We start from the raw sequence: 14,930 nt of genomic DNA on the forward strand, positions 1-14,930 counted from the left end.
AGGGATGGAAACCACATGCTCGTGGAGGCTAGTCAGGTTCATTAACCGCTGAGCCACAATGGGAACCCTAATACGGTCTTTAAAAATTTTTCCTAGGGAGTTCCCGTTGTGGCTCAGTGGGTTAAGAACCTGACTAGCCTCCATGAGGATACAGGTTCATCCCTAGCCTTGTTCAGTGGGTTAAGGATCCGGTTTTGCCACAAAGCTGTGCCGTAGGTCACAGATGCAGCTTGGGTCCAGCATTGCTGTGGCTGTGATGTAGGCCGGCAGCTGCAGCTCCGATTGGAACCCTGGCCAGAGAACTCCCATATATTGCGTGTGTGGACCTGGAAAAAAAAATGTTTCTTATGTTACTTTTGTCATTACTGCTACTTCACCTTAATACATGCTAATAATATCCTGAAAAAATTATGCCTACAATTATGGCACCAGTTACATAATAGGCTACGCCAGATATATTCTTCCAAAATATATTTTATTCTTGCCAGTTTCATATTTTTTCCCTGGGAAAATTTTTCAAATACGTGGGGATATTTTGATACCGCAGCACCATTTTGTACATTTCTCTTAAGGGCTTTTTTTTTTTTTTCTTTTTAGTGCCACACCTGCAGCATATGGAAGTTCCCATGATAGGGCTTGAATGAGAGCTACAGCTGCTGGCCTACCCCACAGCTCACAGAAACACCAGATCCTTGACCTACTGAGCGAGGCTAGGGATCAACCCCACGTCCTCATGGATACTAGTTGGGTTTATTTACGTTTCCGTTGTGCCGCAACAGGAAACTGTTTTTGTTTTTTTTCCCCCTCTGTCTCTCTCTCTCTCTCTTTTTTTTTTTTTGAGTGAAAGGCTTAATTTTAAACTGCAGACTGTGTAAAATCCTATTCTTTCATTACCCTTCTTGGCTCTTCGACCAGGCATGTTTTACTCCCTCCACACTTTTTAATGTTCTACTGCTGACTACAAAAACAAACGACAAAACCTCAGCAAGCTTCTACCCTGACAAAGGAGTTAATCTCCATTTAAGTGTTGGGATAACAGTAATCTGACTGAGTTATGAATGGCCTAACCCCTTCCAAATTTGTGTTTCCCAAAAAAGAGATGCTTGCAATCTAAATGAATATCTAGCAAAGTAAAAACACCCTCCAAAAAGAAAAACAAAATTACAAAAAGCCCTAAGAAACTAACCAAAAGCTTGGTTCTTCAACTTTGGTCCTATATCCTTGAGATCTCAGTTACTTTGACGTAAATCCCTGATTTTGGCTGTGCATAAGAATCACCTGTCTGATTAACATTCAAATTCTGGGCTCCCACTGCAGATCTCATGAAAGAGAAGCTCTTGGGGTGGGATTTAGATGTATTTAAAGATAACTCTCCAGGCAAGCTTGACTACTTAAGGTCCTGAAGATGTCATTCATCCTGAAGATGATGTAGCTTTTCTTTTTCTTTTTACAGCCACATCTACAGCATATGGAAGTTCCCCAGCTAGGGGTAGAATGGGAACTGCAACTGGCAGCCTAGGCCACGGCCACGCTGGACCAGAGCCACATCTGCAACCTATACCGCAGCTTGTGGCAAAGAGGATCCTTAACCCCCTGAGTGAGGCCAAGGGTTGAATCTGTATCCTCACGAACACTATATTGGGTTCTTAACCTGCTGAGCATACATCTGAAGATGTAGTTTAAATGGGTTTAAATGGAGTCCCTTAACAGGTTTGTCCATTGAAAATAGCATTCCCCCATTCTGAAAATATCTGTTAAATGTTTACAGCGTGCCAGGCAAAATGCTAGGTCCTAGAGGAGCAAAGACAGTAAGGGCTCTCCAACCGATGTTTTATTCTCTTTGCGACGTTTATGGAGATGATGAATTCAGAAACTATTAAAAATATATGCCCTTGAAGTTCCATGGCCCTAGCTGTTAAGGATTCGGCAGTTGTCACTTTTGCGGCTCAGGTTCAATCCCTGGCCTGGGGAAGTTCTGCATGTCCCGCAAAAGTGTGTTCTTTAATGTTGCTTTTCAAAAAGTGTCTAACAAACTGGAAAAAACTTAAAGGGTGACAGATTCCTTTAAGTGTTAAAAGCATTTTAAAATTCCACTTTAAACAAGTTGTTTAAAATAAAACGACAGATTTTGTAGTTACTGCACGCACAAACTGTATTTTAACACTGAGACAACACACACGATAATTTTACGTAGAAAGCAAACTATATGGGTTAAGACCCTCCATTGGTCCCACAACCACGACCACTTAGTAACTGAGCGCTGCACTCCCTGCCCACAGCGCCTTAGCCCACCAGCGACACCTGCCCAAGGATTCCAGGCGCAGGTGTCCCTCATAAGCCGCCCCGCCCCGCCCCGCCCCGCCCCGCCCCGCCCCCCCCGCCCCGCCCCGCCCCCCCCGCCCCGCCCCGCCCCGCCCCGCTGGCGCCTAAGCCCCGCCTCCTCGGGCCCCGGGGCGCGTGCGCCCTCGCGTTTCTGCCCTTGGCGCGTGCGCCCTCTCCACCGCCCCCGCCTCATATTGCGGTGCAAACGCTCTACATCTTCAGCAGCGTAGCAGATCTACTCCTGCCCCTCTCCTGTTGCACTCCGGACTTCTCGGCTGTTATTCCTGGTAACTAGCACCTCTTGCTTCCCCACCTCTGGCCACATCCCCACAGGTGTGCCCACACCCCCCCAGTCTCCCACCGTTTGTCCACCTCCTCTGCTCCATGTCCTTACACAGGTTACTCCCGCGCCAGCTGCAGTGCCCACTTCATCCCTCTACACCGGTTGACACTACTCACCCCTCTTTGATTACTAGATGCTCTTAGTTTTTGTTTTTATATCCTTATAATTTGAGATTAAGTTAGTTGTTGTTTTCTTCTTTGGCTTTAATCTGTAGACTTTGGATACAGGAGGACATAGTGTTTTTTTTGCCTAAAATGAATAGAGTGTTATAAACGAATAACAAGGGAGTTCCTAGTGTGGCTCAGTGGGTTAAGAACCCAGCGTTGTCGGTGAGGATGCGGGTTTGATTCCTGGCGTCGCTCTGTAGGTTAAGGATCCCGCTTTGCTGCAAGCCGGGGTAGCAGATGCTGCTGGGATCCGGGGTTGCCGTGGATGTGGGGTGGATTGGCAGCCTATTTGACCCCTAGCCTGGGAACTTCCTTAGGTTTCGGGTGTTGGTAGTAAAAAGAAAAAACAAAACAAAACAAAAACAAAAACACAGGAGAAAAAAGGCCAGGGTTATCAGTGGATGAGAGCTGTGAAAGATTGAGGTTGGAAGCCAGGTGGAAGTGTGTTGATAAATGAAAACAAGACAGATTGTCTGCCTAACAGGCAAATAAGAGGGGATACAATAGAGCTGGGCATGGATTTTCTCAGTGGAATCCTGGGAAGGCCGAGGGCTTGGAGTTGCATTGAGATTTGGAGATAATAAAAATGTAGGGAAATTTTATTTGTTTTAATTGAGGTATGGTTTGTTCGCTCTTTATTTTTCAGGGACACACCTGCAGCATATGGAAATTACCAGGCTGCGGGGGTCGAATTGGAGCTGCACCTGCTGGCCTTTGCCGCAGCCGTAGCAACGTGGGATCTGAGCGGCACCCGAGACCTATGCCACAGCTTGTGGCAATTCGGGATTATTAACTCACCCAGCAATGCCAAGGATGGAACCTGCATCCTCATGGATACTACTTGGGTTCTTAAGCCCCTCAGCCACAACAGGAACTCTGAGGTATAATTTATTTACAGTATTATATTTGAGTTTTACAACTTATTGATTCAAAATTTTATAGATAATACTTCATTTAAAATTATTGTAAAATATCAGCTGTGTTCCCTGAGCTGTATAAAACATCCTTATAGCTTTTTTTTTTTTTTTTTTTGTCTTTTTGCCATTTTTTGGGCCGCTCCCGCGGCATATGGAGGTTCCCAGGCTAGGGGTCGAATTGGAGCTGTAGCCACCGGCCTACACAGAGCCACAGCAACTCGGGATCCGAGCCGCGTCTGTAGCCTACACCACAGCTCACGGCAACGCCGGATCCTTAACCCACTGAGCAAGGCCAGGAATTGAACCCGAAACCTCATGGTTCCTAGTCGGATTCGTTAACCACTGCGCCACAACGGGAACTCCCCTTGTAGCTTATTTATTTTATACGTAGTAGTTTGTGTATCTTAATAACCACCCCTGTCTTGCCTGTTCCCTTTCCCTCTCCCCAGTGGTAACTACTAGTTTGAGCTCTATATTGGTGAGTCTGTTTCTGTTTTGTTATATTCACTCATTTATTTTTTAGATTCCACATATAAGTGATAACATACAGTATTTGCTTTCTAGACCCATCCATGTTGTTGCAAGTAGCAAAATTTTTTTCTTTTTTATGGTTGAGCAGTATTTCATTTTATAAATTTAAATATCTATATCACATGTTTTCTACTGTTCGTCTGGGGTGGGCACATAGATTGCTTCCATTCTTGGCTGTTGTGAATAATGCTGCTATGAACATTGGTGTGCATGTATCTTTTCAAATTAGTGTTTGTGCTTTCTTTGAATATCTACCCAGGAGTGGAATTCCTGGGTCATATGGTAGTTCTATTTTTAATTTTTTGAGAATATGCCCTACTGTTACAGTGGCTGTACCAATTTACCTTCTTACCAACATAAAAGATTCTCTTTAGCTACATCCTTGCCAACATTTGTTATTTGTAGTCTTTTAGATAGTAGCCATTCTGATAGGTGTGAGGTGACATTTTACGGTGGTTTCGATTTGCATTTATTTCTCTGATGATTGAGCATCTTTTCATGTGCCTGTTAGCCATCTATATATCTTCACTGTAATGTCTATTCAAGTCTTCTGACCATTTTTAAAGTTTTTTTTTTTTTTTCAAGGGCTGCATGTGCAGCACATGGACATTCCATCTGAGCTGCCTCTGTGACCTGTACCATAGCTCACAGCAATGCCAGATCCTCAACCCACTGAGCAAGGCCAGGGATTGAACCCACATCCTCATGGATACTAGTTGGGTTCGTTACTGCTGAGCCACAATGGGAACTCATCTTCATTTTTTTTTTTTTTGGTATTGAGTTGTATGAGTTGTTGATGTATTTTGGGTATTAACTCCTTATCAGTTAGATTCCTTGCAAATATTTTCTCCCATTTAGTAGAATTTTTTAAAAATTTTGTTGGTGGGAGTTCCCGTCGTGGCACAGTGGTTAACAAATCCGACTAGGAACCATGAGGTTGCGGATTCGGTCCCTGCCCTTGCTCAGTGGGTTAACGATCCGGCGTTGCGTGAGCTGTGGTGTAGGTCGCAGACGCGGCTCGGATCCCGAGTTGCTGTGGCTCTGGCGTAGGCCGGTGGCTACAGCTCCGATTCAACCCCTAGCCTGGGAACCTCCATATGCCGCGGGAGCGGCCCAAGAAATAGCAAAAAGACGAAAAAAAAAATTTTTTTGTTGGTGGTTTCCTTTGTTATGCAAAGCTTTTAAGTCTGATTTGGTCCTTTTTTTTTTTTTTTTTTCTTTGTTCACTTTGCCTTAGGCATTCAATCCAAAAAAATATTGCTACAACATATGTCAAAGAATATGCTGCCTATATTTTCTTCTGGGAGTTTTAAACATTTCCGGTCTTAAACATTTAGATCTTTAATCCGTTCTGAGTTTCTTTTTGTATATGGTTCTAATTTAATTCTTTTTTTTTTTTTTGGCTGCACTTATGGTACGTGAAAGTTCCCAGGCCGGGGATTGAATCTGCACCACAGCAGGGACCTGAACCACTGAAGTGACAATTCTGGATCCTTAACTTGCTGCACCACGAGGTGAGTCCTTAATTTCATTCTTGTAGCTTTCCAGTTTTCTAGCACTGCTTATTGAAGAGGCTGTTTTTATCCCCACTATATATTTTTGGCTCCTTTATTGTAGATTAATTGACTGTCTGTAAATCAGTTTATTTTGGGTCTATATTCTGTTCGATTGATCTACGTCTGTTATTGTGCCAGTACAGTACTGTTTTGATTATTGTACCTTGGTAGTATAGCCTGAGGTCGAGGAATGTAATACCTCCAGCTCTGTTCTTTCTCAAGATCGTTTTGACTATTTGGGGTCTTCTGTGAGTCCAATCAAATTTAAACATTATTTGTTCTTGTTCTGTGAAAAAATGCCATCAGTATTTTGATAGGATTGCATCAAATCTATAGATTTGCCTTAGGAAATGGTTATTTTAACAATATTAGTTCTTCCAATTCATGAACATGGTATATCTTTCCATCTGTTTTTGTTGTCATCAACTTTGTTCTTCAGTGACTTAGAGTTTTCTGAGTATAGGTTTTTTTTACCTCCTTAGGTTCCTTCCTAGATATTCTTTTTAAAATGTGATTGTCCATGGGGTTATTTTCTTAATTTCTCTTTCTGATGGTTTATTGTTAGTGTATAAATATGCAGCAGATTTCCGTATTTTAATTTGATATCTGACAACTTTACTGAATTCGTTGATAAGCTCTAATAGTTTTTTGGGAGGTATCTTTAGGACTTCTGCATATAGCATCATGTAATCTGCAAATGGTGACAATTTTACTTCTTTCTTTCCAATGTGGTTTCCTTTTATTCTTTTTATTGTCTGATTGCTGGATAGGATTTCCTATGCTATGTTGAGTGAAAGTGGTGAGAGTGTGCATCATTGTTTTGTTCGTGATCTTGGAGGAAATGCTTTCAGCTTTTCATTGTTGAGTATGATTTTAGTTGTGGGGTTCTCTCTTTATCTTTAATTTTTGCCATTTTAATTACAGTGTTATCTTGGTGTGGTTCTTTTTTGGGTTGATCCATTTGGGATGATCTATATTTTCTGGATCTGGATTTCTATTTCCTTTCCCAAGTCAGGGAATTTTTCAGCTTTCACATCTTCAAATATGTTCTCTGCCCCTTCCTCTTTCTCTTCTCAATATGGAATCACTATGTTGGAAATGGTAGTATGCTTGCTGTTGTCCAGAGGTCTCTTAAACTGTCCTCATTTGTTTTTATTTTTCTTTATCTGTGAAGCTTCACTAATTGCACTACTCCATCTTCCAGAGTACTCTATTCCTCTGCATCATTTACTCTACTGTTGATTCTTTCTAGTGTATTTTTCACTTCAATTATTATATTCTTCAGCTCTGTTTGATTCTTCTTCGTATCTTCTAGTTCTTGGTTAAACTTTTCATTTCGTTTATACATTGTTATCCTGAGTTCTTTGATCATCTTTACAATTACTACCTTGAACTCTTCATTGGGTGGATTGCCTGTCTCTACTTAGTTCTGGGATTTTTTTTTTTAATCATTATTACTCAATGAATTTATCATATCTGTGGTTGTATAATGATCATCACAATCCAATTTCACAGGATTTCCATCCCACAACCCAAGCACATCCCCCCACCCCCCAAACACTCTACTCTGGAGACCATAAGTTTTTCAAAGTCTGTGAGTCAGTATCTGTTCTGCAAAGAAGTTCAGTCTGTCCTTTTTTCAGATTGGGATTTTATCTTGTTTCTTCATTTGAAACATGTTCCCCTTTTGCCTCATTTTGCCTAATTTGACGTTTTTATTTCCATATATCTGGTAGGTTGGTTTTGTTTCTTGACCCTGGAGAAGCAGCCTTTTATAGGATACATCCTATGTATTCCAGCAGTATACTCCCCTCTGGCCAATAGATGTACCTGTCCTGGCCAATAGATGTACCTGTCCTGGGGTGCTCCCAATGTGGGCTGTGTGGGTACTTCTCTTAGGGTGAGCTGACAGCTGTGGGCATTTTGGTAGGTGTGGCTGGCTCCTGGTGCAGTTGGTTGCCAGGCCCTTCCTTGTGTGGAGGCTGCTGGCCACTGAGTGGCAGGGCCGGGTCGTAAGGCAGCTGGCTGCAAAACCCCGAGAGATCCCAGACCTAATGCTGGCTCACTGGTGGGCAGAGCTGGGTTCTGGTGTGGGTGGTGGTGGGGATAGGGTTTCTGGATCTAGTGTTGGCTTGCTGGTGTTGGGGCTAGTTCCTGGGGCTGCTGGCTGAGGAGCTCAAGGTGTTCCAGAATTAGTGTTGGCCTGCTGGTGGGACCTAGGGAGCCCTGAGGCTTGTGCTGGCTTGCTAGTGTGTTAGCCGGTTCCTGGCAATGGAGGCTGCAGGGCTGCCATGGTCCCTGGGCATGTGTTGTTGGCCTGCTGGTGGGTGGAATTGGGGCCCAAAGTCTGTGACAGTAGGTCCTGGGGCTAGTATCTGCTCACTGGTTGGCAGAGCTGGCTTTTGGGGTCCTGGCTGCAGGACCCAGGGTTGCTGAGCTGGTGTTGAACTGCTGGTGAGCACGGGGACTAGTGCTGGCTCACTGGCAGATAGAATTGAGTCTCAATATCACTGGGTATAGAGCCTTGGGAGTCCTGGGCCTGGTGTTATCCCACTGGTGGATGAAGCTGTTTCCTGACGCAGCTGGTTGTGGGTTCAAGGGTGTCCTGAAGCTTGTGCTGGCCCACTGGTGGGTAAGGCTGGGGCTCACGGATTCCTGGGACTTGTAGGCTTGTCGATTCTTGTCCTCTGGTGGGTGAGGCTGGTCTGAAAGCTAGAGCCAGCTCCCTGGTGGGCAGGGCCAGGCTATAGGGTGTCTATAGGGAAGATTTAAATTGGTGTATTAACATTGCACCAGTCAGGTAGGGTTAGCACCCAGGTAGTTTCCAGTGCAGAATCCTCAGACATAGAAAAGACCACAACATGTAAAACCACAGGATGTTTTTTTCAGAAGGGTCCCATTAGGGGAGCAAGAACTCTTTGGAGTGAAAAATGCCATTGCTTAAAATCAAGATAAGGGCTGGAAGATCAAAAAATGGATGTACTCTCTAAGACTGGAGAAAGAAAGTATGGGGAGAAAACATAAGGGACTTAAATTCCTGATGTAGGGGATCTCACACTTGAAGGATAGTAAGTGTAGGAGAGAATAAGGGAAGATAGAGCGGAGCAATTATTAAATAAACGAAGACATTTCCCCAAAGCCCAAGAAAGACTTGCGATGGAAGGAATCTGTTGGGTGACAGGATGAATGAAACAAGACTTACACCAAGACTCATGCTTATAGAATGTATGAACCCCAAGGATAAAGAGAGAGAGAAAGAAAAAAAAAAAAACCCAAAAGACTTCTTGTAGGGAGGAGAGTTCATGTTTCAGGTGAAACCCATTTAATTCATGTTTCAGGTGAAACCCATTTAACCTACGAAAGCATGTTGGTCAGCAGCCCTGATGGCCTGGAGACAGCAGAACAGTGTCCTCAAGGCTCTGAGAAAATACAATCTTCAAAGTAGAATTTTATACCTGGACATCCCTCCTCTCCGGGGTGAAGGAACACATTTTCAGTCAGGCAAGTTTCCCCCCTCTTGCCTAGAAAGTTAGGCCAGCAAAAGGAGGACAAAAACCAAGAAGTGGGAAGATTGAGTATAACAGAAAAAGTGTGTCACCAGCCCTGGAGGGCAGTAAAATCAAATACCAGGCTGTTACTGCATAGAAGGCTTGGAAAGCTCTCTTTTCAGATTTATGGTTATAAGGGAAGTAGAATGAAAATTGTTTCTCTTGGTATCAAGGTTTCATGCTTTTCTAAAATGAGTTTGGCAAGTTTTACAGTTTTTATATTTGCTGGAACAGTTTTTTGATAGAAATTCTTTGCAAGTGGTTAAAACGTATCAGGGCCTTTCTTGGGGGTGGGGTGGGGTGAGTTTTGATGAACATTTCCATTTAAAAAACAATCATTCATCCTTTCAGGTTTTCTGTTTTTTTTTCCTTGGGGCTATTGATGATAGTTTTTTTTTTGGAAGTTTTTATTTTATTTTTTAATTCTAATTCTGATCATTCCTTGACTTTTTTTTTTATTTCATTAAGGTTGATTTACATGGTATGTCAATTTCTGCTATACAGCAAAGTGACCCAGGTATACGTTTATATACATTGCTTTCTTTCACACTATCCTCCATCAGGTGATTAGATATAGTTCCCTGTGCTGTACTGCTGCAGGATCTTATTGCTTATCCATGCCAAATGCAGCAGTTTGCATCTACTGACCCCAAACTCCAGTCTGTCCCACCCCCTCCCCCTCCCTTGGCAACAAGTCTGTTCTCCATGCTCATGAGTTTCTTTCTTTTCTGTAGGTAGGTTCATTTGTGCCATATATTAGATTCCAGATGTAAGCGATATCTGGAGGGGTACATAGAACAAAAAATGGAGATAGGGAATATTCATCAATAAGCTCACCATTCTTTTTTTTTTTTTTTTTTTGTCTTTGGTCTTTTGTTGTTGTTGCTATTTCTTGGGCCGCTCCCGCGGCATATGGAGGTTCCCAGACTAGGGGTCAAATCGGAGCTGTAGCCACCGGCCTACACCAGAGCCACAGCAATGCGGGATCTGAGCCGCGTCTGCAACCTACACCACAGCTCACGGCAACGCCGGATCATTAACCCACTGAGCAAGGGCAGGGACCGAACCCGCAACCTCATGGTTCCTAGTCAGATTCGTTAACCACTGCGCCACTATGGGAACTCCAGCTCACCATTCTTAATTAACATTCTTTTGGTCTCTTTCCTTCCAGGAGTTTTTCTCAGAATTGTTATAATTTTCTGTGTGTTTGTAGTATTTTGTATTTAAAATAATAATAAATAATAGGGGAAAAATGATGTAGTACATAGATACAATGGAACTCAACCATAAAAACAATACATAGATACAATACTCAATCATAAAAACGAAATAATGCCATTTGCAGAAACATGGATGGAATGATGATATATATATATATATCTATATCTATATCTATATATTTGTCTTTCTCTTTCTAACTCAACTTCACTCAGTATGATAGTCTCTCTTTCCATCCATGTTGCTGCAAGTGGCATTGTTTTGTTCTTTTTTATGGCTGAGTAGTATTCCATAGTAGCCTTAACAATTGTATGTGGCAAATTAAATAAATTTGGTCCCAATCTCAGATTCATCAGGGTGGCTGTGGGGTGGCATACTCATGGGAAAATTTGCCAGAAACCAAGATGATGTGGAAACAAGAGGTGGATATTATGAGGAGATAATTCTTCATGGATCTTCTGCATTTTTCTATGACTTGGCAAGAGATGCCGTTTATAGAGGAAAAGGCCTTCGATGAGAGACAGCGTCTCCCTCTGGACCAGACGAAAGATTTGCTTAATGTTCGGTGTGATAAGAACTTGCAAAGATTGGTCTGGTTTACTTATAAAAATTTGAGGTCCAGGAGTTCCCGTCATGGCTCAGTGGTTAACGAATCCAGCTAGGAACCATGAGGTTGTGGGTTTGATCCCTGGCCTTGCTCAGTGGGTTAGGGTCCGGCATTGCCATGAGCTGTGGTGTAGGTTGCAGATGTGGCTCGGATCCTCGCATTGCTGTGGCTGTGGTGTAGGTTGGCGGCTACAGCTCCGATTCGACCCCTAACCTGGGAACCTGCATGTGCTGCGAGTGTGGCCCAAGAAATGGCAAAAAGACAAAAAAAAATTTTTAAGGTCCAGAAGCTCAGGGTTCCTCTCCTGTAACACCACCCACTGAATGAGTAGACGCTGCCTGGCTCTCTTTGTGTTGCCTTGGGAGACTTAGGGATAGGGGAACTGGTGCACCTATGATCTCTGACTATTGCTACTGCTGTAAAAAAGTCCTGTGTCTGGGGCCCAGGATTTCAGTGTCTTCTGGGAATATTCATGGACCTGCAGTAAGCCTCCTTGGTAATTTACAAGGAGGGTAAAATCTCAGACCCTTCATGGTTTAGTTCTTGACAACAGGTCACTGACCTTGATCCCCAAAGATTACAGACTTTCTTCTTTGGGGGTTCAGTTTGTGTGTACACACAGGGTGAGAAAGAGAGAAAAAAGAGAAAGCAGGGAGAAAGAAGAACAAGGAGGAGGAGGATAAGGAGAAGAGATGAATGGAGAGAAGAGGAGAGGGGGCAGAGAGGTACCTCTGTGCATCTAGTTGCAGACAGCAGTCTAAGAAAGACAACGGTGGTCACTGATTGGAACGGAATCTCATAGCAGTTTTATTTCTTGATCATTTCCCATTTTATCAATATTAGCAAAAGTCAGGAAGATTTGTTCCAGTGTTATCTGACTGATGGAATAGTCTACTAGATTGAACAGTGCCTTAGCCTCCTCCATAATATGAAACACCTTTAATAGAAAAGAAAAAAATGACGGTGTTACTCTTGTAATATTCCCAGATGAACCTTTTGCCCACCTAATCGCTTCCCAATTCCTGCCAGGTGTATGCTTAAGGACAGAAAGACACAGGAGGGAAGAAGTTAGAAAGGAGAAGGAAAGCAAAGAGGAAGTAGTTCTCCATTCCTATGCTCTTGGTAGGTATGGAATGTTAGAATTTAGAGTCAGAAGTCTCAAACTACAGGGACCTTTGGGAAGTAACTTTAAAGGCTCTCTTCCTCTGCCAAGGTCACGCTTCCATCCCACATGTTTGAATCTCTGTGCTTCCTAGCAGTCCTCTCTGAACACATGTTAGAAAGGAAGGATTTCAACAATCACCTTTCCCCAGCAAATTCCCTTGCTGGGAATGTAGTAGCCGATGATCCCTTGATGGTCCTGGTTTAGGATGTTACCTAAGAAAGGAAAGATTTGACAGGTAAGTAACAGGCCCCATGTTTGACAAAGTCTTACAGAGTTCCCAAATCATTCCCATTTCAGTTTTTCACACCAAAAGAGAAATAATATATGCAGTTAATAAAGAAGATGGCAAAATTCCATTCTTTTTAGTATATTTGACTTTGTTAAGTATTTCAACAGATCTACTGCCATGCAAAATATGGTCTTACTGTTCATAGTTTGTAAAAACTCTAGAGGATAGGATTTACTCCCTTTTAGGCATGGAGAAAAACCTGGTAACTCACATTCTCACTTGGCCAAACTGGACTTATGTGAATTCTGATGTTCTATAGGACTCTGTTTTCTTTTCTAACAGTTTTTTTTACATTTTTTAATAAAAATTAAAAAAAAATTTTTAAAGTTGGAGTGTAGTTGATTTACAATGTTGTGTTCGTTTCAGGTGTACAGCAAATATATATGTATATATATGCTTTTCCAGATTCTTTTCCCATATAGATTATTACAAAATATTGAGTAGAGTTCTCCTGTGCTAGACAGTGGGTCCTTGTTGGTAACCTATTTTATACATAATAGTGTGCAGATGTTACTCTCAAATTCCTAATTTATCCCTCCCTTCTACCTTTACCCTTTGGTAACTATAAGTTTGGTTTTTTTCTTTTTAGGGCTGCACCTGAGCATATGGAAGGTCCCAGGCTAGGGGTTGAATCCGAGCTGCAGTTGCCAGCCTGTGCCACAGCCACACCAGATCCAAGCTGCATCTGTGACCAACGCCACAGCTTGCGGCAATGCTGGATTGTTAACCCACCTGCATCCTCATGAATACTAGCTAGGTTCTCAACCCACTAAGTCACAATGGGAACTCCCATAAGTTGTTTTCTATGTGAGTCTGTTTCTGTTTTGCAAATAAGTTTGTTTGTATCATTTTTAAGGTTCCACATGTAAGTGGTATCACATTTCTCTTTCTTAATGTGATAATCTCTAGATCCTTTATAGGACTCTGTTTCTACACATTGTTCTGAAACTATGTTCATAAAATTTGGGCATGTTTTCTTTTTCCAGTTGTGTGTGTGTGTGTTTTTGTGTGTGTAGGGTAGGATCTCTGTACTATGCTCATGACTAGGCAACCTTCATCCTAAAGGAAAGAGTAAATTCATGGCTATATAATACAAATGCGAAGGCATTTATTGCAGAAAGGAAATTGTGGTAGTGATAGTATAGCCATTCCTAACTGATAGGACACAGTTAGATTTATTATCATACAGTTGGCGATTACTGCAAATGGAATTAAGATATTTAAAATAACTGTCAATTATAGAAAGTGATTTTCTTTTGTAATGTATACATAGCCTCCATAAGTAAGCAAACATTTAAAAAACTTTAAAAATTGTGAAATGTATCCAACATATAAAAAGTATATGGGGGGGTTCCCATCGTGGCGCAGTGGTTAACGAATCCGACTAGGAACCATGAGGTTGCGGGTTCGGTCCCTGCCCTTGCTCAGTGGGTTAACGATCCGGCGTTGCCGTGAGCTGTGGTGTAGGTTGCAGATGCGGCTCAGATCCCGAGTTGCTGTGGCTCTGGCGTAGGCCGGTGGCTACAGCTCCGATTCAACCCCTAGCCTGGGAACCTCCATATGCCGCGGGAGCGGCCCAAGAAATAGTAACAACAACAAAAGACAAAAGACACACACACACACACACACACACACACACACACACACACACACACACACACAAAAAGTATATGGAAATATAGGTAGATCTTAGTGAATTACAATAAAGTTAAACATGTAACCAGCAGTCAACACTCCAGAAATTACCTGTGCCACTGACATGGCTTACTTCCTCCCCCCCTAAAGATAACTACTATCTTGTTTTTTATGGTAAGCAATTTCTTTGCTATTCTTCATAGGTTTATTACCTAAGATGTAATCCTAAATATTACAGCTTGCTTTTGCTTCTCTGTACTTCATCTGAATGCAGTCATACAGTATGTATGACTTTTATCTGGCTTCTTTCACTGTATATTTAAAAGATTCATCCATGTTGTATATAACTATACCTCCTTTATTTTCATTACTTTAAAGTTTCCAGTGTATGACTATACCCTGCTGTTGGGCATATGGTGTACTTTGCAGCCTTCTAGATAGCCCCAAATGATCCCTGCCTCATCGTAGTCACAAATTGTCTCGTCTCCTCCCACAGTGAATAGGATTAACTTGTGAATCAATAGGTTACTGCAGAAATAACAGTGTGACTTCGGAGACTAGTTTATAAAAGACATTGTGGCTTCTTTTTCTCCCTAGAATCATTCGATGCAAGGGAAGCCAGCCATTACATT

General features: G+C 42.3%; 1 protein-coding gene across 1 annotated transcript in view; it reads right to left on the reverse strand.

Annotated features, from left to right (window-relative positions):
- LOC100524794 (ATP-binding cassette sub-family A member 3-like) overlaps positions 11,422 to 14,930 on the reverse strand; it is a 226,959-nt gene continuing 223,450 nt past the window's right edge. Inside the window, exons 30-31 of the mRNA XM_021086498.1 lie at positions 12,513 to 12,586; positions 11,422 to 12,146 (exon numbers count right to left, since the gene is read on the reverse strand). Coding sequence (XP_020942157.1) covers positions 12,006 to 12,146; positions 12,513 to 12,586 — 215 coding nt within the window. The 3' untranslated portion in view covers positions 11,422 to 12,005. The remainder of the gene's footprint in view (positions 12,147 to 12,512; positions 12,587 to 14,930) is intronic.

This window comes from Sus scrofa, chromosome 3, assembly GCF_000003025.6.
Source record: "Sus scrofa isolate TJ Tabasco breed Duroc chromosome 3, Sscrofa11.1, whole genome shotgun sequence".
NCBI lineage: Eukaryota > Metazoa > Chordata > Mammalia > Artiodactyla > Suidae > Sus > Sus scrofa.